Below are 18,522 nucleotides of genomic sequence, written 5' to 3' on the forward strand. Positions count from 1 at the left end.
CGGATACCACCTCCACCACTGAGGCAGAGCTCTTGGGGTTATCCGACGCGGCGAAAAAATTGGTATGGTGGAAGAGTATTCTAGTCCACATTGGACTAGAAATGGAATATTAGAAGATTACTCTGGACTGCGACAACCAGAGGACGGTAGATCTGCTCACGAAAGAAGGGGCATTTAAAACCAAATTATGCCATGTGGACATTCATCGCAGCTGGCTACGCCAGGAAGTCCAAGAAGGGCGAATTAAAATCAGATGGGTGCCCACTACAGAGATGGTGGCAGGTGGATTCACCAAGATCCTACCACGTCAGAGATTTGAGTCTTGGACCAAATTGCTCAACCTAGAGGATGTTGGAGAAATGATAGAGTTTTAGGGAATAACCCCCTAGAACTGCGAGATTTAGGCTTCAACTGCCTTACATCAGGGATTTAAACTGAATTTGGCTGAACTTGAGAGGGGATTTAGGCGTTTCAACCGCTTAAATCGGCCCTAAAAACAGGCCAGCTTGCACCTATGAGAGGGTGAAAGCTGAAGGGGTGTGTCAAAGGACCGATTCCAAGTTTAGTTTAGTGCATTATTCGTCAGCTCCCATACGCTCTTTTAGTTACTGCACTAAGATTTTACTGCTGCAAAGACACACACATATTTTTGACTACTCTGTTCCTATTCGCTCGCACGAATCCACTATTCAGTTCTCATTCGACAAATTCCATTCAGACAATTTATCTATCCACCCAACTCACCGAAAAGAAACCCTCTAAGCACTTATGTCTGAGATCACTGCAAGCCTTAAATTAGGAATGAAGCCTCGAGCACTTCTCGCATTATTCTAAAAACAAGGCCATTCACATAACCTGTCAAATGCCATCTGAATCCCTTTTCGTTAATTCTTAAGGCTGTCCAATTCCAAAAAAACAAGTACTCGGCAATGGAGGATCAAGTGTTGTTTTACTTTGTGCTTCAAATATTCCTTTGAGATATTCTTGAGGATCCGATGCCGACTTTGAACAAATTTTAGAAGTCTTGAGACGAGAGAAAGTTATATACCACCGCCTACAGCTATCTTCCCTCAGCCCTGAATATATCCAATGGCTTTATCACCTGTATTGCGTTCTCGAATGACTCTACTCAACTCGCATATATGCCAAACGGAGACTTTCATACTTATTTATCCATCATAAACCTCCTCGCCAGGTTCAGCTATTATGATTCCGTACAATGGCTTCTACGCTTAAGTACATCCATGATCACCATTATCAGATCTTATAATTTGGGTAGAAAATATTTAGCGGGGTGTGGTAGCAAAGGAACACTAAATTCCCACTTCAGTATCACCACACAAGAATGAAGTAAATATTTAGCGGGGTGTTGTAACAAAGGAACACTAAATTCCCACTTCAGTATCATCACACAAGAATCAAGCAAAGCTGCGTCCATATAGCTAAGGATGAGAAGTGGCCCAATAGAAGACAAATACGACCGTGACTAAAGTGAGACGCAAAACCATGCCTCAGAGCCAACTAGGTAGTCTTTGTGATCTTCAATTATTCGTTTTTTTCGTTTTTTTCGTGCTTTTTGTGCTTTTTGTGCTGGCCGTATTGATTGGAAATATTCTATCACAAACCGGTTGTGCGATGAAGTACCGAACGAACATCTCAAGGGGTGCTGTTTTTTCATCACGAAAACTCCAAAGTTGAGAGTATTGGAGATTTAGTTGCCACCCATCATACGAGGCTTGAATAATCCGCCCCTGCTGTGGCCCCATAAAAGACAACATCAATATCTTTGAAAGGAGTTAATCAAATCGGTAGGTTTCCAATGTTGATTATTACGATGGAAATACTCACAGGATAAATGCTCCAAGACCCAAGGTTCTTATAGAGTACCCTTCGTGCCATTTCCTTCAGAATAGACTCTAGCTCATAAGAAGTAAGGCCACTCTCAGCGTCAGACACGCAAATTTCCGCAGTACATGTGACGATGACATGTGGCCAAGGCATGCCTTCAACTTGATAAATAATATTCGGGATACAGGGCTTAGGGTCATTTTCATCGTGATATCGATAAGCATGGAGACGGCAAAATCTCCATTTGCTAGGGAGCTTTGATGGAAGGAGATCTTTTGGTCGGAGTCGAGCCATCACAGGTATTTCGTTCAAGCTTCTATAATTATGGTGGGTTTTAGTATATAGAATCTGGATGTATATATAGGGCCTTGAACAATTGAATTTGGAATGATTTATACCCACTTACGATACAATCTCTAGGCCTCTAAACTCAAAAAGGTTGAAACAACCATGATAACCCGGAGGGGGGTCAACTTTTGGATATCTATAACATTTGAGATTCCAGTCGATACATTCGAGTATATGATCGGCTTCATGAAGGCGTTCATATGGGCCCGGTGGCTCAAGTTCGTAAGGTATTCCGACATTGGAATGTGTAGTCAAATCCTCAAGCTTACATTCATCTTCCTCGAAAACGTCACCGTATTCCTCGTGTTCTTTGACATTGATAGGATATTCTCGGAAAACATTTTCTGGGTGTGGTAGAAAGAAGCACTGATTAAATTGAAGCGTGCCATTCGAGTTTTCGGCTATATCTACCTTAGTAACTCGAATGTTGATTTGACTGTCAAAGCTCTGAATATCGTCAGTCGTAGGAAAGTCTGAATCAAAATCGCGAATTTGTCGGTAGAGGCGCTCGAGGGGAGCGCATATATCAGTCCGAGTATTCAAGTTGGCTCTCATATTAATGGTAAGGGCTCTCATATTAACAGTAAGGCGAGATTGGAAAGGTAGATGAGAAAGCTGGGAGCTTGGATTTTAGCAAATGAACTAAGCCTTGCTACTTGTCCGTGTCATTTTGACGACAGTGTTTATGTCGAATGGGGCTAAATAAGCAGATTGGACGGACAAATAGGAGCGGTTTATTGGAATGTTAATGTGTGTGTAATTCTACTAGATCTGGAACTGGCGGTAATGCTAGATCCAATGCTGACTAAAATGAACTAAACTAAATATGGAATTGGGCCTTTGACAGTTTATGACGTTGTTGGTAGCAAGGGTGCTAAAATGCACGTAAGCCGGATATCACAGTATTCTAATATCCACGGGGATAGATAAGACTTAAGCCAGATCCACATTACCACTTAGCCCATCGAATTGTAAGCTGTGCTGAGCCAAGCGCTCACATGAACAAGTCTATACAGATTAATAAATATATAATTGGCATTTCTCTGACCAAACTGTCGGGAGCGACACTCGCTCGTTGAACACAGTAGGTATGCTTGTACGTACGTGTTGCTGGAGTTGTAAAGTGTGTCTTATTCCAGTCTATCTATTCCTGAACTAAAAGAGACTCCTCTGCCCCACTTGGGGCTGGTCGGTCCAATTAGGAGTGAGAGTATCCGGTCCAATCAGAACGGATACCTCAACTCCCATTGTACCAACACAAACTATCCGCTGAATTTTGAAGGAAAATTTCCGTCTCTACTACGAAGTCAATCAATTTATTCTACCAACCCATTACAGATCTATGGCGGCAAACGGTGGTGGTAAGCTACATTCACTTTCTAGCCCGTGAACGTGTTGCACTTCCAAGGCTGCACTAAAATTGAACCAGTGATTATGGGCCTTCCAGCTCAAGACGGATATGAATGAAATCGTATTTTCGAAATGGTGAAAAAGCCCAAGATAAGGATGTTTTCATTGCCGTTATGGGTACAACCGGCTCTGGGAAGAGCAGTTTCATCTCTTTGTTGGCCGAGCCCGGTAAACGTATCATGGTTGGGCATGGAATGGAAGGGAAGGCTATATTATATTACTCCCCTCTTAATCAGCTAGATCATCAGCACATGTACTAACTCAAAGAAAGCTGACAGGCACTCAAGCCATCTATTCGTACTTATATAAGTATGATAACAATACCAATGTCTATTTGATCGACACTCCAGGCTTCGACGACACCAATCGCGACGACAGCGATGTTCTCCGCGAGATTGCCTTTTGGCTCTCAGATTCATTAATGAAGAAGATCAAGCTTAGTGGGATGTTTTACTTTCACCCGATTTCTGATCCAAGAATGCAAGGCAGTGCAATGAAAAATATCTTGATGTTTAAAAAGCTCTGTGGGCAGGATGGCCTGGAAAATGTTATCTTGGTGACTACCATGTGGGATCATGTCGGTTCACAGGGATCTCGATGCACTATTACTACTACGTTGTACGTGTAATAAGTTATGCGGTGAGATGTATGTCCATTCTAAGTTCCCGCGATGGAATAGGATATGCCCCGATTCCACTAGTTTCATTTACTTCCCAAGTCCATTCACTTCCCGAGTCCATTCACTGCAGTAAACCAGATTCCATTGGTTCCAACAGATAAATTGAAAGGCAACAAGGGCGACAAGAGAGAGAGAGAAAAGGAGTTGATCTACAATCAAGAGTTCTGGGGGTATATGATGCATAATATTTCGAGAGTGGAACGTCACTTAAACAACCAGGAATCTGCAAAGCAGCTTGTTTCAAACCTCCTGAAAGATAAGAAGGTTGTACTCACCATACAGGACGAAACGTTTCACAAGAAGAGAGATCTTAACCAGACAAACGCTGGCAAAACCCTTGACAGCGACCTTGCTAGCTAAAGGAAAAAGTGGGAGAAACTCGCGGCGCAACAGAAGGCTGACGTGGAAGAGGCCATGCGGCTTCGAGATGAGGAGCTCGCGACGAAGGGCGACTGAAATATGAGGCCAAGTTCAAGAAATTGAACGAGGAGCGGGAGAAATTGAGGATCAATCTGGAGGTTCTCAGAAGAGAGGCACAGCTCAAGGAAGAGAACGCGCTCATAGCACAAAGAAAGATAGAGGAGGAGGAGCAGCGAGTACAGCTACAGGAGCAGTCTGAAAAAACCAAATTACTTCAAAAAGACCAATCCAAGCCACCTGGGATGAGGTCGCACTCGGGGCCAAATCGTATTCAAGAGGTTCAGAGGTTGAAAACTCGCAGGCAGATGCCAGGGCTAGAGCATCGAGATATTGATGATTCTGATTCATCCATTGAGAATGACTCAGTCTTTTCTGTTCCTATCTCTATACCTAGCACCAGATCGCTAGACTCTGGAAGAGGAGAAATGAACTCGCTGTTGATTCAAGAGTTTGTAAACTTGCTGAATAAAGATGATGTCATGTTACCGCTACTTTTGCTCGGCGTATCAAAAGAGCTGATTGGATTTGAAAGGATGCGAAGCAATTTTCGGAGACTACTGAAGCACTTTACGAATAATCTTGAGACAGATATCCTCAGCAAATCCCACCGAGAATTAGAGTTTTGTAAGCTCATATTCAGCCATGATCACCCGCGAGCTCTTTATCATGGTACTACCTATCGACCAGCAGCAAAATACCAAACATCAAGTTCTGGAGGCAGAACATGGTATCGCGTCAGTTGAAAAGCGCCTAGTTCAGGAGAGGAAAGTGGAATTTTATCTTCACAGTCTGTATAGGGGTGACAATGCTCCTGAGATAAGTGAATCAATTGAAGTGCTTAATTCTGATGACGAGAAAAGCGACCAAGACTCTGTGGCAGAGGAAACTGGCGAGGATGAGCCATATGAGGGATCTTTACAAAACTTGGATCAAATGAAACACTTTATTCTGGAAAGTGCCGCCTACCAAATCCTTCTTCATCGGCTCGAAGATTTTGTTCAACCCTCGCTAAACTCCTGGTTTCGGGATCTGGTGAGTAGATGGTCAAATCCAGAACATAAGAACTATGACGATGCTGCTCGGTATAAATTGCGGAATCTTGTCGCAGAGTTACAGCACGTGAGCTCCTTCGAGATTCAATTTGAACGCGACAAAATGTCCAGTGACCCATTATAAATTCAACCCGTTTGAGTCTGAGCGGCTTCAATATCTTCCGTGACTTGAAAAGACAGAGCTATAAAGATCTCTGCCAACTTTTTCATATTGCTGGGAGCCTGGGTATTCCAGGGACCATATTCTTGCATCTTAAGAAATGCAAATCTCGCGTCCGGTACGGGCAGCAATGGGGCGTCTGGTTGATCTTGTTCAGTGAGATACCCAATATATTGATCGTCAAAGGTCGCGATCACAAGGTAAATCTCGTGGAGGTCTTGCGCAACAAGTAAATGGCTATGCTGATTTTAGCCTGCTGACTAGATTCTTCATGTTATTCGTATCGACTTACTGCTTAGGAGGACATCTCCTGCTTTTCTTAGCATTGTCCACTATCCACGCGACCATTTCACCCGTTTCTTGCCACATGAGCTGAGGCCAACGCTCCGAATCGCGGATTTTTGGCTTCACCCCGACAATGGCAAAGACCTCTTCGGTATCCATGGCTTGAAGAAATCCATCTGTACGTGCCGTCATATAATTATCACCAAATTCAACGCTTGGGAACGGCGACCGAGCAATGGTCCATTCACATTTCATGGTGTCAATATGAACTGTAAATGCGGTCAGGAGTTTGAGAAGGGCATCATTGACCAGCTGCTCATCTTTTGCAGGTTTGTATGCAAGTTCTGAGTCTTGGGCAGCGGTCATCATAGTCAAAACGGTTGTCTCTGAGACTGAACCTGGCAAAGGATCGCTATCTGGACTTTCGTGACAGCGTTGGTCATGGTTGCGAGGCGAACGACGAAGAGTGGCACTGTCTGTATCTTGCGCAATGTCGTGCTTCTCAAAACGAATTGTGACCATCTCTTGTGCCCGCAAAACCATCTGGAATGATCCCATTTCCACATCAAACACTCTGTTTGGTCCTTTGTGAACGTTTTGAATATAGCGGTCGAAGATCGGGAAGTTATCCAGGACGTTCTTAGTCGCTGTTCTCACTCACAGACTGGCCGACATTTTCTTCGTTGGAAGGGTGGAGGGGAAAATAATTCAGCTTCTTTCGCCTGGGCCATAGAGCTCTCATAAGAATGAACTGTGTCTCTGTCAACTGCGATGCTGAATGCAACACATCTAGGTCGGCGATGCGTTTGCTCAAAAGACCTAATTCCTCAGCTTTTTTTCTCCACTGTTTGTAGTTTTGTGGAGGGTGCCCCGTCTTAAGAAAAAAAAAAGAAAATAGTGTATAATCCGTGTTTCGAATATACTTGGAAGTGAAGCTGAGGTATGATTCATCTAATTACAATGGATTTTGAGAACTCGAGGTCTACCAGGTGCAGCCCTGCCCATGGCCGTTCCTGCCATGCTGCTCGCTCTTGCCTCATGGACTGGACGCTTCTCTTCGTTATTCTCATAGCCTCCCGCAAGTCACGAGGTGGCCGCAATTCACAAGTAAACCAAAGGAACTAGGGATTCTGCCAATCCTGGCATGTTGAGCTTCTCCTAGGACCAATCTCAACTGGAAACTGTACTCCTTTTGTGCAAACCATTAGTATCATTTACGTCTGTCGTAGGAGATAGGAGTGGGTCCTACGCATACTACACAGTTCGAATCGCGATACCTTATGGGATGATAAGATTGATGCAGTGTGTAAGGTCTGAGTTCTTCTAACTGCTCAAATCGCAACTAAGAATTAAACTTTCCGCTCCACCCTTCAGTTCCGGACCAACCAGGATCGACTAAATACTGCTAGCCCAATTCTCTAATTTCCGTGCCTCAGCCCAAGAATATTACATACGACCACAGGGTGTGGAGAACAGGGCTTCCCGTCCGCTCAGCCGTACTTAAGCCACATGTACTACGCGCTGAATACTTGGGTGAGTCCTTCGCACCCGACTCACCCTAAAGCAGCAACAGAATCTCCCTTAGGGTGAGGGTGGGTGATTTAGGTGAGCATAGGTGAGCACGGGTGAGTAGGGTGGGCTCGGGGTGAGGTCAGGGTGTGTTCAGGGTGAGCTTAGGGTGAGCTCGGGGTGAGGTCGAGAGGATATTGTTGGAATATGGAACAAAACAGTCATGCGATCAAATTGTTACTACATAATAGATAGCAAACTAAGAATAAAAACCAGACTTTACAACCACTTCAAAGGACACACAGATATCATAGGGGCGTAAAGCGTTACCTGTGATAGGTGTCAGAAGTGGGCGTTAGCCTCTCACCAACCTTGCTATACCACCGGTGTACCGACAGATATATATATATGAGGGCCAGAAAATGCGAATGTCGTTGAGCAAACTGCAGTATGTAACATATATATAATGAATATATATATGATTATCCCTTGACAAAGTGCAACTTCCTTCAGTTATACCTCACCAACCAAGCATCGTAGACGAATAAAAAGAGGAGATTTAGAATACTGTGGACAGCAGAATTCTGATAGTACTAAAATATTAACCATAACCCTTGCTATCACGGTTATTCTCCCAATCGGGAAGTACAGCTTTCTTTGGTTATACCTCACCAACCAAGCATTGTGAAAGAATAAAAAGAGAAGATTTAGAATACTGTGGACAGCAGGAATCTGATGGTACCAGAATTTTAACCATAACCCTTCTTTGAAGATTTTGGGAGTTGTCATTATTTGCTATGTAGAAAATAAATGTGCAGTATGCAGTAAGCTAAGCTACAAATGGTAGGCGGTATCATAACCATTGACAAATCCCCAACAGAGCTAAGCCTAATCTGTTATGGCCCGTTTTATATACCTTCCTCTTATGCTTCCTTACTCTGTTACCCTCCTTACATCCTCCATTCCAGCCCACAAAAATGTCTACTTCAACGAGTCATCGCTACAATGCCAGTACTATCTTGACTGCCGTGGATCAAAGTTTAAAGACCCACTACGGCGATGTGTCGGTAGACCTATCAGACAACCACGTGACCTATGAGGAGGCGTTGCTATCCACTGTGTACGCTGTGCAGAATCTACCTGCAAATGGTCACAAGTACATTGGCCTTCCTTCCACTAACCCAGCCCGGCGCGCGGCTTTACGGAAACTTGCTTTGGACACCGACGTGCTTTCATCGTCGACATCAAATAATGCACTTCCAATTCGTTCTTCGGGGCAGCTAAGCTCCCAGCCGACGCCAAAACCTGTGTCGAGAGAACGCCGCGCCGCCTTCAAAGCCCATTTCTTTGGGGAAAACGAGCCCCCATACCGAGCGCCTTACGTCTTGCGACTCACAGCTTCTATCACCGAGCACAGACTGGCCACAATCTACGGTCAAGTCACTGTTGCCGCTATAGACCATGAGGACAGCATGCCTAAAGCGACAATGGAGCATGCAGAACTTCTGTGGGACACTGGTGCTCATGAGACAATCATCACATCCGATTTTCTCCCATCTAATTTTGTCAGTTTCCTTCAAACGGATCCAATCAATGACCCCTATCGTCTCGCCTCAAAAACTAAGGTCCAAGTCAGTTTTACCTTGGAATTCTCAAATTCTATTTTATTCTTGGAAACCTCAGCTACCGTCGTTCAGAAAGAAACCGTACCCAACCACCGATCCGGTATAATTCTCGGACAGAAGGGCTGCATCGAAAACATGCAATACCGTTCAATTCCTCGTGCTATTCTTGAGGTACAAGGCCAGAAACCGGGTACCAATGTTTGGGGTGATCTTATCATAGAGAGTTTCCTTCATTGGGATGGTTCTCTGATTATCCCTTAGTGCCTTTTTCTTCTGATGATTGACCTTCCTCCTATCCTTCTGGTAATTGCCATTCTTCTACCGTTCTTATGATTGACCTTTCTGCTTGCTATACATCATTTTTACCCTCAAATTCAATCTTTAATGCAAGGTCTGATCCTATGTCTATCTCTCAGAATCCAAAAAATATGCAGTAATCATGCATTGGCTAACCTAAGTAAGTGGCTATGTACAGATTATAAGGCAACACTGTTTCAGGAGAAATTACTGTATCCAATAGTCTTTAAATATTCAAGGATCAGTACAGTAGTCATGTATTAGCTTACTCTCACCCCAATATCACCCTGGCTCACCCGATTCTCACCCTCTTTATTGTGTACTCACCTTGCTCACCCCCGGTCGCGCGACGCTAAAGCAGCGCTCACCCATTGCTCACCAGGGCGATACACCTGACTATAGTAGCGTTATAGGTTACTTTTGTAAGTATTCTATCACATACGACCACAGGGTGTGGAGAACAGGGCTTCCCGTCCGCTCAGCCGTACTTAAGCCACACGCCGGTCAGTTAGTAGTATGGTGGGTGACCACATGCGAATCCTGACTGTTGTATGTTTTTTTTTTTTTTTACTACTCTACACGCGGCTAGTCTATGCACCTTTAGCACCCCGACCTCTACGGCAGAGCCTTGAAAAATATTCCAGAATATTTCTAGCATAGTCAGTATGATATTAAGATTTCAAGATCTTTCTATAGTTATGTCTTTTAGCCCCGTTGTAAGAGGTGGTTTTTATAAGACATGTTCATTGGGTTGGGTATGGGTTTTACCCATACCCAGCCCATAAACCCATCTTTTTGCCAAGACTTTTATTTCACGTGATATTTGTCACCTAGTTAGTACTAGATTAAGGCAAAATTAGGCACTAAGGCACTAATTACCCTAATTTAGTTTAGGTTGAGGCGAAAATCAGGCATTAAGGCATCAAAATACCCATATGGGACCCATACCCAACCCATGCACATGTCTAGTTTTTATAGATATACAGCCTTGATACTTCACGAACCTTGCGCTTACATTTGCTGAACCCTGGTACTGGTCTTACTCCTTCCTCTCAGGATCATTTATTTTCTTGATTCCATGTAGCTTATATGCCCATTTTATAGTTTAACGCCGTCAATTAAGATCTATAACTAAGTGCCTTTAGTATTTACTAAAGAGATATGACTAACTGTGTCACTGGCTTACTTGTGTCCCTTAACCAAAAAGAAATTGTATTTAGATAAACGTGATACAAAGAGTGAATATATAAGAAGATGGATCAACAGTATATGGATAATAATACAGCGATTAATCATTGAAGAAGACTTCAAGACTCGGCCGTGGAGGCCGGAGTGCTAAAGGTGCATAGACTAGCCGTGTGTAGAGTAGTAAAAAAAAAAACATACAACAGTCAGGATTCGCATGTGGTCACCCACCATACTACTAACTGACCGGCGTGTGGCTTAAGTACGGCTGAGCGGACGGGAAGCCCTGTTCTCCACACCCTGTGGTCGTATGTGATAGAATGATTACAAAAGTGATATTTATTGGTGACCTCACGCGGCTAAATGGAGAAAGAAGAGTGTAGTTTGGCCATAACGGGTCACCTGTCGCTGCGATCGTAGAACGTAGCGTCAGATGGGGGCCCGTTCGCGCTCCCTGGTAGGAGGCAATGTGTCTGTATTATAGTAGATTCTATATACAGAGGGGAGGCGGGAGGGACAAAAACGAGACTTGACTGTGTAAGAGATGACGAACTACCTGTGTAGACAAGCAAATGACTCTCGTGAGGCAAGAACTGACTCTCGTGAGGCAGTCGTAGAGAGGGGAGGTCCTCAGTAATGTCGGTGTGTCAGCAAATTGGGCGGAAGGAAATGTTAACGATTGATTGATTGGCTAATTACGTGGGAAATCCACAGAAACTAAATAGTCCAAATAACATGCAAACAAAGCAAACAGTAACCGTCTGACACGGTGTAGACATCACGTGAGGCTGCAGGCACTGTGAGGCAACCCCAATAAAACTACTCTCTATAAAGCTACTATAGTCAGGTGTGTATCGCCCTGGTGAGCAATGGATGAGCGCTGCTTTCGGACAAGTGTTAGAATGCATTCAATTGAAAAAGCCCTAAATTTACTAACCTCACATACATTAGGTTTGGAATTCAAATACCCTATCCTGTAAAGCCATAGCAGCTATTTGATCTGATGCTATTGTTGCCCTTTTTCAGGCTCTTTCTGTGACGTTCAGCTAAAGCCTCTGATTCAAGCTGCGCAGCTTTGACCTTCTCTATGTCTGCAAACCGTGTATTTTGGGTTTATAATGATACTTTTCTTCTTCTTCCCATTCTAAAGGGTCTCATGTTGGGAAATAAGCTTCGAAATTAGAGCTGCATCAGTTACCTGCTTCGCAACAAAGAGTCAAACAGCCTTGGCTGCTTTTTCGAGAGCAGTCCTTCGATTCCGAGTTAATTGTTGCTGCTTTTCAAGAATTTCTTTAAACTTTCGAATATATGGATGACTTTTATGTGTATTAAAGGCCATTTGGGAAAAGTCTTAAGAAATAGAAGGTGTGATTTTACGTTCTAATGCTATAAAATCGGGCTGGACTCTGATTTAGGACGAATTCAGGCCTTTTTTAGATCCCACGGAAATAAACCGGCAGCTTTTCATCCACTTTGAAGAAATATAGCTTTAAAACATCGTTCTCTAGATTTTGAGTAGCATTCCATAAATCATACCTTCTTGATAGGTGCAGCATCATCGATATATGAAAGCTCATTGATTTAATTCCGATACTAAGCTTTTATAGATGAAAAGGTGCCCAAATTGAGTGGCTGAAGGACATGGCTACCATGCGCAGGAAGAAATACTAATTCCACCTTATTTTGCTTACAGATCCACAGTAAATCGATAATTACTAGTATGGTTACCATGACCATCTACGATCAATAGTCGAAATTGCTCTTATACAGCCACTTTAGGTAGGAATAGTCTCAAGCTACTTAATTCCTGTTGAATTTGACGTTTAACCATTCTCTGATGTAGTGTAAAACTATTCTGGGATATCAGTCTGATACCATGATGTCTATAGGGTTTTGCCTTTAAAGATGACGAGAGGTTGAATCGTACGGCCAGTTAGGCTTATTGTCTTGATAATTAACACCCATTCGCGATTATCTTGCAATTTGACAAATGTATGCTTCTTATAAGACTCTATAATGACAAAGGAACTCGTACAGACTCCAAGAGCAATACCATGCTTATCCATATTCCAAGTATTGTTTAGTATTATGTCATATTGATCTCTAATCTTTGCAAATAGGCTATAAAACTCTTAGATAGCCCCTGGATGTGTTCCATGAACTCGCGACACATCAATGCATCGGCCAATACAAGAATGGATGCGTGGATTTCGTTGAATAAACTTTGGTAGCCATGCTTTTCTGAGAGGGTTATAATCACCACTGAGGCGTGAATCCCGAGTCGCCATTTCTCGCGCACATTCAAAGGAGAGAATCAATCCTTGGTAGTTGATAATTTGAACTTGGAATTTCCAAAATGTTGATCAACAGAGATGTGAAGGATTGCCCGCCGTCTACTTATCTGTATTGATGCTCAAAAATGTGGGTTACTATGGAAAATTCTTTTGTTGATGCCTCGGACCGGAATCACGATAACCAAACTACCCAGGCAATTTGTCTCACTTCGCTGGAATGACTTCTAATCCCTTGAATAGGCAGCTGATATTTGCCATTAAAAGGATGACAGATCGAGCAAACCAACCCTGGATATACTGTGAAGTACAAATGTGACTGACTCGGTCCACATGGAGGAAACGCCTTCACAAACATCAACACTGCCCAAACTTGTGCGCAACTCTATCAAGACAAGCCTGGTTGCATTGGAAGCTCCTGGCAGTCTGTTCAGAACAAATGTGTTCTTAGTGGTAGCCAGAATGGTCAAGCCTGCGGCAACGTTCTTGGATGGAGGTGGTCGAGCCAATGGACAGGTTCCCAAAAGAGGCTGGAAATAATGAAGGAGACTGTGCCAGCAGTGTGGAGGCTTGCTAGGAGTAGAAAGTGCTTTTCAAGAGCAGAACGAAGTTTGCCAGGCGGAGAATAATGCGTGGAGCAAGAATCAGGATGCGCTTAACCAGTGCCCCAACAATGACGGCAAGACTATCAAGCAGGGAGGAATTACTTACAAGGTTCATTGTTTCAAACGTGGCAAGGACTTCACTAGCTACAAGACGACTGAACATGGATTCACCGATTGTATGGATGTCTGCTCCAACGATTCGCAGTGTAAAGCTGTTCATTACCTTATCAATTTTCCCAACCCTGTACGATGCTCATTATGCTGGGGAATTTGCATTGATCACTGGTGGTGGCCAAAATAACGATAACAACAATCGTCTCCGGCTGGACGTTGCCCGTGACATTGGCAGCCATGGACATGCCGATCGAGAAGTGAACACTCTGCCCGCTATCCGAAATAATTGGCGCATGTTTTTTTCTTACTGTAGATTCTAGCCAATCTTCTGCGGCCCCATAGATATGGCAACATGATATGTGAACCCGAGCAACGTCCAGGATTGCAAGCCCCCGTGGAGTCAGTCGTGCGTAGTTCACAAGAATTAGAGAGGGATGAAGCGTCCAAAATCAATAAAAATCAATAAAAATGCTCGGAGGAGTTTTTAAGCCAGTGATTTTATTACCACGCTATTGAATTGGTACTAATTAGCAATGGCTGAATATACAGTAGACGAAGTAGCAAGCAGAGATAACCTAGAAACTATACAGCAGTTAATCATACATTAAATATATTATAATGAAACAGCAAGCGGACAACGACTCAAGGATATTGTATAAGCCCGGCATGAGACAATAAAATGGTAGCAAGACGCCGTAGCTCGTCGAGGTCAAGGTGGAACCGATCTTTCAAGTTTCAGCGTGGAAAGATGAAGCCCGTCCCAAATAGCTCTTCGCGGGTGAAGAAGATGGGGCTTTGTTGAGTAGGAGGAATGGGGAAAACATGCCGTGTTTCCGCAAGATAAGGAGTCCCAGCTAAATCTCGCCTCCAAAATTCTAAACGGACAGCGACTCCGAGTTTGCGCTTAGAGAATTTGACGATCATGACGAGCTGTACGGCGGGCGCACCTCCAATAAGGATTCTGCGAGCGCTTTCCACGAGGCTTTTGTAGGACTGAGAATAGCCAGCTTCGACAAGTATTGATGGGACGGCAGACTTCCCAGGAGCGGAGGGTGAAGCGCGAATGCAAATTATGGCAGTGTCGGGTTCCTTCTTCTTGTGTCTTATTAGGTGTGCTGGCGAAGGATTAGGGATTGGGTTTAGTAGGTCGACTTTTGGAGATGCAAGAAAAATGAGATCCCGTTTCTCAGGTATTTCAAGGAGATTGGCTTCAGACCATATATCACGACATATTATCAGCCATGACAAAACACTCTGATGGGCCTACGATGGCATTTTGAGCTCCAATATCCCATAGTCTGGAATAGATGTTTTCCTGAGATCCGGGTATTTGGAATCGATGAGGTCCCACAATGAGTCGCAGAATGTGGATGTTAGTTCAGTAAGGATGAGAAACTCCTGGGTCTCAAGCTTGCTAAGCTTTTCTAAAGTCTCAAGGGCCGTTTTGGCGGCGGTAATATTATTCAGGGAGAATGTGGGATCCTCTTGCTCTTCCTCTTCCTCTTCATCGCTCATGCATCACAACTTGATAGTCTGGATGGGCGGGTGATTCCCCTCAGAGATTGAGCTTAAAGGCGAGGTTTCTGGGGAATCCATAATGACAAACCGAAAATTCAGTAGAAAGTGCGAGGATTTGGAGAGCTAGAAGGGAGGACTTCAAAATAGCAAAGTGCAAGTAGAAGCCGACGTTAGTAGCTATTTATGTCATTTATAGTAAACCCAATCTAACCTAATCGGGACAGGTACCAGACTAGTTAGGTGCTGAGCTCGGTAAAGGGAATAGCAAATTAAATGACGATTACTTTCACATCTTTGACTGTAATCGCTGTGTATATTTAATCTTGATGTTTAGTGGGGGATTGGGATCTGTATGGTATTAGTGAGTGGATATCGACCCATGAATAAAGATCATTATTAACAATAGGACATGGAATTGAACGAACGTAAACTCAACCCAGATGAACATTTCTAATTAAATGTAGCTAGAGCTAATATGAAAGGGATCTTGGTCAAGGTTTCATGTCTTCCTTGAATGGTGTATCAATGCGATGTAAAAGAAGAGAGTGCCAAAGGTCATTTAAGTCAGGTAGGCTTGAAAATAGACCCCTTCAGTGAATAATATACCCCTACGAAGGAGGATTCCTAGAAATGTCTGAAAAGTTGAATTCGCCCAGTGAATCTCATCAAAACAACCTCATCAATGACGTCAAAGATGCGATATGGTGATATTTTCCAAAGCCTCACAAACTTCTCTTCTCTACCCACAGCCACAAGGGCTGTCAAGCAATGAAAAAAAGGTATGAGAGTGATAGAATCACAATTTTGGTAAAAAAGATTCCCTGGCCACGAGAGCCAGGAGCAGTCAGGTTGGTAGTTTTCAACCAGCAAAAACATGATCTCGGATTCCTCCTCACTGATACACGTAATACCCATGCACTGGGATGGTTGAAGAAGAAAGAAAATTTTATATCAGGACGTGGGAGGAGATACAGTTGTAGGTCCTGGATACGCTAGTGATGACTACGCATGTCACGGGGTGTCAAGGGACGATAAGTTCACAATCTGAATTAACCTTGTTCCAGCTTGGATATTCTCGGCCAGACAGCGAAATAGGCTGAAGGCTTTCACTCATATTTGGCATTGAGCTGCTCAAGATGACGTGCTTGGAACAGCAACTCCAGCTGGAGAGGTCTTGCTTCGCTTTTAGCTTTCTACCATTCTCTTGAGCGTTGAATTAATTCACTCCCTTTGGAGTAACTGAAGCTTTCATTGTCCTGTAAGTTGTTTCTGTATGTATTATGCTGACTGATCCCAGAATATCTTCGACCACCTCTCAACTCAGTCTTCGTCAAAAGCTTCGTCGACGGTCCAGGAGCTGGGCTCAATCACGTCCATTCGAGCAAAAAGTTGAACATGAGAAAGTCTAGCGATGTTGACTGTGATGGGGTTTGAGTCCTTATGCCACTGTGGCCTGCTACTATCCAGAAATGAAATCAATTGGTCAGAACCAACCAATATTCACAGAGTACCTAGTGCCATGGAAATACTTCTTCTCACGCATGAGAGGATGTCGTCGACACAAAGAAGTTGATCGAGGAGAGACAACCCTCAACGGTCTTCGTGCGCGCTGGCTGCAGTGCACGTCTTCTAAGGGCGATTTTGCTAGAATTTCTCTTGTTCACCTTTTTGTTCGGCTAGATGCACTGGCGTACGCCTCCAGGATCACTAACGAAGATTTCTATGTAGATCGGTGTTCCACCCACCACGCACATCGTTCTTTGAGGACCCTTGTCCATCAAGAAGGGCTATTTCTCGTTGGGCAATTTACACCAATGTGATTAAGAAGGCTGAGTTGCAGGGGGAGGTGTATGGCGTCGAATTACCACCTTTATCAATGGATCTCATGGCGGAGGAGAAGAAGATGTTTGCAACGGTTGGCGACAACATTGACAACATGTAGACGCATTGGCAAAGCTTCCGTCGACCCAAGTCAAGTATTTGGTAAGTCGGGTGCACACAAAATGTTTGGATTGAAGACAGGCAAATTAAACTGCGCCCATATGAGCATTTATGTACCCTAGACGACATGGTTGAGCCGGCAGATGGGCATAATCAAATCACAATTATCTAGATGATTGAATGCATTTACCAAGAAAATGCTATAGAACCGACTCTAGACGCTTGCACTCCAGAAGATGGACTAGCAGCGCTGGCCAGAGTATAGTCGATCAGACTTTTTAGATCACAATCACATATTTCAAATCAAATATCTGGAAGTATCCTGATTTCGTAAAGTGCCGATACCTAGGTAAATATAGTCTTATAGATGGCTCAGTCACTGGCCAAGAACCCAGTTCATTCTCAATAGTTAAAGGGCTTGAAATAATCCAAACAAATTTATGTGTACAAAACCCCACCCTAAGAACGAGCATGCAGCCCACGCTTCTCAATCCCTTCTTTAACCTTAGCGTACACTTCATCAACAGACTTAGTAGCCTCAACCTCGACAACCTTATCCTTTCCCCTAAAGTCCTCAACAACAGGCATAGAAGTCTCGACAAAAGTGCGGAAGCGCTTGCGGATAGACTCAGCATTGTCATCCTCACGCCCACTAGTCTCACCCCGCTTCAGTAACCGGGCTTCCATGACGTCCTCGGGGCAATCCAAGAATAGGACGAGCTCGGAGACACAAACGGTCTTCTCAAAGAAGACGGCTTGGTCCAGTTTGCGGGGGAAGCCGTCGATCAGGAATCGAGCTTTCGTGCCAGCGGGTGGTGGGGCTGTGGCCAGGGACTCGGCCATGGCGTTTGACAAGAGAGCTACGGTCACCTCCATTGGAACGATCTTGCCCTCACGGATGTAAGTCTTGATCATTTCGCCGTACTCACTACCTTGGCGGACTTGCTCAGCGCGGAGGAGGTCGCCGGCTGATAGGTGCACGAAGCCGTAGTCTTTGACTAGGTTGGCGGATTGGGTGCCCTTTCCGCTGCCGGGGCCACCGAGGAAGAAGACGACTGTAACATCTTTTGTAGAGAAGCGGGGGGTTGTAGCGGCCATTGTGTGTGTTGGATTTGAGGGGGTAGATGTAGCTTGTTTTGTTGAGTTGTGTTTATTCCGGGTTTAGTTTAGGGTCGGTTTAGGTTTCCGTGTCTGTTTCGGGTGAGGGGGGATTCGCTGGGAATGGCCTGATTGTG

At 44.1% G+C, this 18,522-nt stretch overlaps 12 protein-coding genes across 12 annotated transcripts; 6 read left to right on the top strand and 6 right to left on the bottom strand.

Moving 5' to 3' along the window:
* Nucleotides 1-1,545: 1,545 nt before the first annotated feature.
* N7495_002870 (uncharacterized protein) lies at nucleotides 1,546-1,778 on the bottom strand (the record flags this gene model as incomplete). The annotated part of the gene is given in 2 exon segments (XM_057205539.1): nucleotides 1,546-1,614; nucleotides 1,626-1,778. 2 exon segments carry the CDS (start codon nucleotides 1,776-1,778, stop codon nucleotides 1,546-1,548), a joined length of 222 nt encoding a protein of 73 aa, XP_057066146.1.
* A 22-nt stretch (nucleotides 1,779-1,800) lies between these two features.
* Nucleotides 1,801-2,751, bottom strand: N7495_002871 (uncharacterized protein; the record flags this gene model as incomplete). The annotated part of the gene is made up of 2 exons (XM_057205540.1): nucleotides 1,801-2,215; nucleotides 2,255-2,751. The coding sequence occupies 2 exons, from the start codon at nucleotides 2,749-2,751 to the stop codon at nucleotides 1,801-1,803; spliced, it is 912 nt and encodes a 303-aa protein (XP_057066147.1).
* Nucleotides 2,752-3,659: 908 nt separating this feature from the next.
* On the top strand, nucleotides 3,660-4,904 carry N7495_002872 (uncharacterized protein; the record flags this gene model as incomplete). The annotated part of the gene is made up of 5 exons (XM_057205541.1): nucleotides 3,660-3,774; nucleotides 3,885-4,130; nucleotides 4,482-4,552; nucleotides 4,593-4,653; nucleotides 4,756-4,904. The coding sequence occupies 5 exons, from the start codon at nucleotides 3,660-3,662 to the stop codon at nucleotides 4,902-4,904; spliced, it is 642 nt and encodes a 213-aa protein (XP_057066148.1).
* Nucleotides 4,905-5,347: 443 nt separating this feature from the next.
* On the top strand, nucleotides 5,348-5,881 carry N7495_002873 (uncharacterized protein; the record flags this gene model as incomplete). Its single annotated transcript, XM_057205542.1, has 1 exon — nucleotides 5,348-5,881. The coding sequence occupies one exon, from the start codon at nucleotides 5,348-5,350 to the stop codon at nucleotides 5,879-5,881; it is 534 nt and encodes a 177-aa protein (XP_057066149.1).
* Nucleotides 5,882-5,883: 2 nt separating this feature from the next.
* N7495_002874 (uncharacterized protein) lies at nucleotides 5,884-6,877 on the bottom strand (the record flags this gene model as incomplete). Its single annotated transcript, XM_057205543.1, has 3 exons — nucleotides 5,884-6,154; nucleotides 6,210-6,776; nucleotides 6,864-6,877. The coding sequence occupies 3 exons, from the start codon at nucleotides 6,875-6,877 to the stop codon at nucleotides 5,884-5,886; spliced, it is 852 nt and encodes a 283-aa protein (XP_057066150.1).
* Nucleotides 6,878-8,688: 1,811 nt separating this feature from the next.
* N7495_002875 (uncharacterized protein) lies at nucleotides 8,689-9,597 on the top strand (the record flags this gene model as incomplete). Its single annotated transcript, XM_057205544.1, has 1 exon — nucleotides 8,689-9,597. One exon carries the CDS (start codon nucleotides 8,689-8,691, stop codon nucleotides 9,595-9,597), a length of 909 nt encoding a protein of 302 aa, XP_057066151.1.
* A 3,307-nt stretch (nucleotides 9,598-12,904) lies between these two features.
* N7495_002876 (uncharacterized protein) lies at nucleotides 12,905-13,106 on the bottom strand (the record flags this gene model as incomplete). The annotated part of the gene is given in 2 exon segments (XM_057205545.1): nucleotides 12,905-13,059; nucleotides 13,079-13,106. The coding sequence occupies 2 exon segments, from the start codon at nucleotides 13,104-13,106 to the stop codon at nucleotides 12,905-12,907; spliced, it is 183 nt and encodes a 60-aa protein (XP_057066152.1).
* A 336-nt stretch (nucleotides 13,107-13,442) lies between these two features.
* On the top strand, nucleotides 13,443-13,649 carry N7495_002877 (uncharacterized protein; the record flags this gene model as incomplete). The annotated part of the gene is made up of 1 exon (XM_057205546.1): nucleotides 13,443-13,649. One exon carries the CDS (start codon nucleotides 13,443-13,445, stop codon nucleotides 13,647-13,649), a length of 207 nt encoding a protein of 68 aa, XP_057066153.1.
* Nucleotides 13,650-13,782: 133 nt separating this feature from the next.
* On the top strand, nucleotides 13,783-14,148 carry N7495_002878 (uncharacterized protein; the record flags this gene model as incomplete). The annotated part of the gene is made up of 1 exon (XM_057205547.1): nucleotides 13,783-14,148. One exon carries the CDS (start codon nucleotides 13,783-13,785, stop codon nucleotides 14,146-14,148), a length of 366 nt encoding a protein of 121 aa, XP_057066154.1.
* Nucleotides 14,149-14,563: 415 nt separating this feature from the next.
* On the bottom strand, nucleotides 14,564-15,343 carry N7495_002879 (uncharacterized protein; the record flags this gene model as incomplete). Its single annotated transcript, XM_057205548.1, has 2 exons — nucleotides 14,564-14,930; nucleotides 15,096-15,343. The coding sequence occupies 2 exons, from the start codon at nucleotides 15,341-15,343 to the stop codon at nucleotides 14,564-14,566; spliced, it is 615 nt and encodes a 204-aa protein (XP_057066155.1).
* Nucleotides 15,344-16,815: 1,472 nt separating this feature from the next.
* Nucleotides 16,816-17,288, top strand: N7495_002880 (uncharacterized protein; the record flags this gene model as incomplete). The annotated part of the gene is made up of 2 exons (XM_057205549.1): nucleotides 16,816-17,036; nucleotides 17,075-17,288. 2 exons carry the CDS (start codon nucleotides 16,816-16,818, stop codon nucleotides 17,286-17,288), a joined length of 435 nt encoding a protein of 144 aa, XP_057066156.1.
* Nucleotides 17,289-17,746: 458 nt separating this feature from the next.
* ura6 (uridylate kinase ura6) lies at nucleotides 17,747-18,385 on the bottom strand (the record flags this gene model as incomplete). The annotated part of the gene is made up of 1 exon (XM_057205550.1): nucleotides 17,747-18,385. One exon carries the CDS (start codon nucleotides 18,383-18,385, stop codon nucleotides 17,747-17,749), a length of 639 nt encoding a protein of 212 aa, XP_057066157.1.
* Nucleotides 18,386-18,522: the final 137 nt, after the last annotated feature.

This window comes from Penicillium taxi (genome assembly GCF_028828555.1).
Source record: "Penicillium taxi strain IBT 34144 chromosome Unknown utg000002l_segment0_segment0, whole genome shotgun sequence".
Taxonomy (NCBI): Eukaryota; Fungi; Ascomycota; class Eurotiomycetes; order Eurotiales; family Aspergillaceae; genus Penicillium; species Penicillium taxi.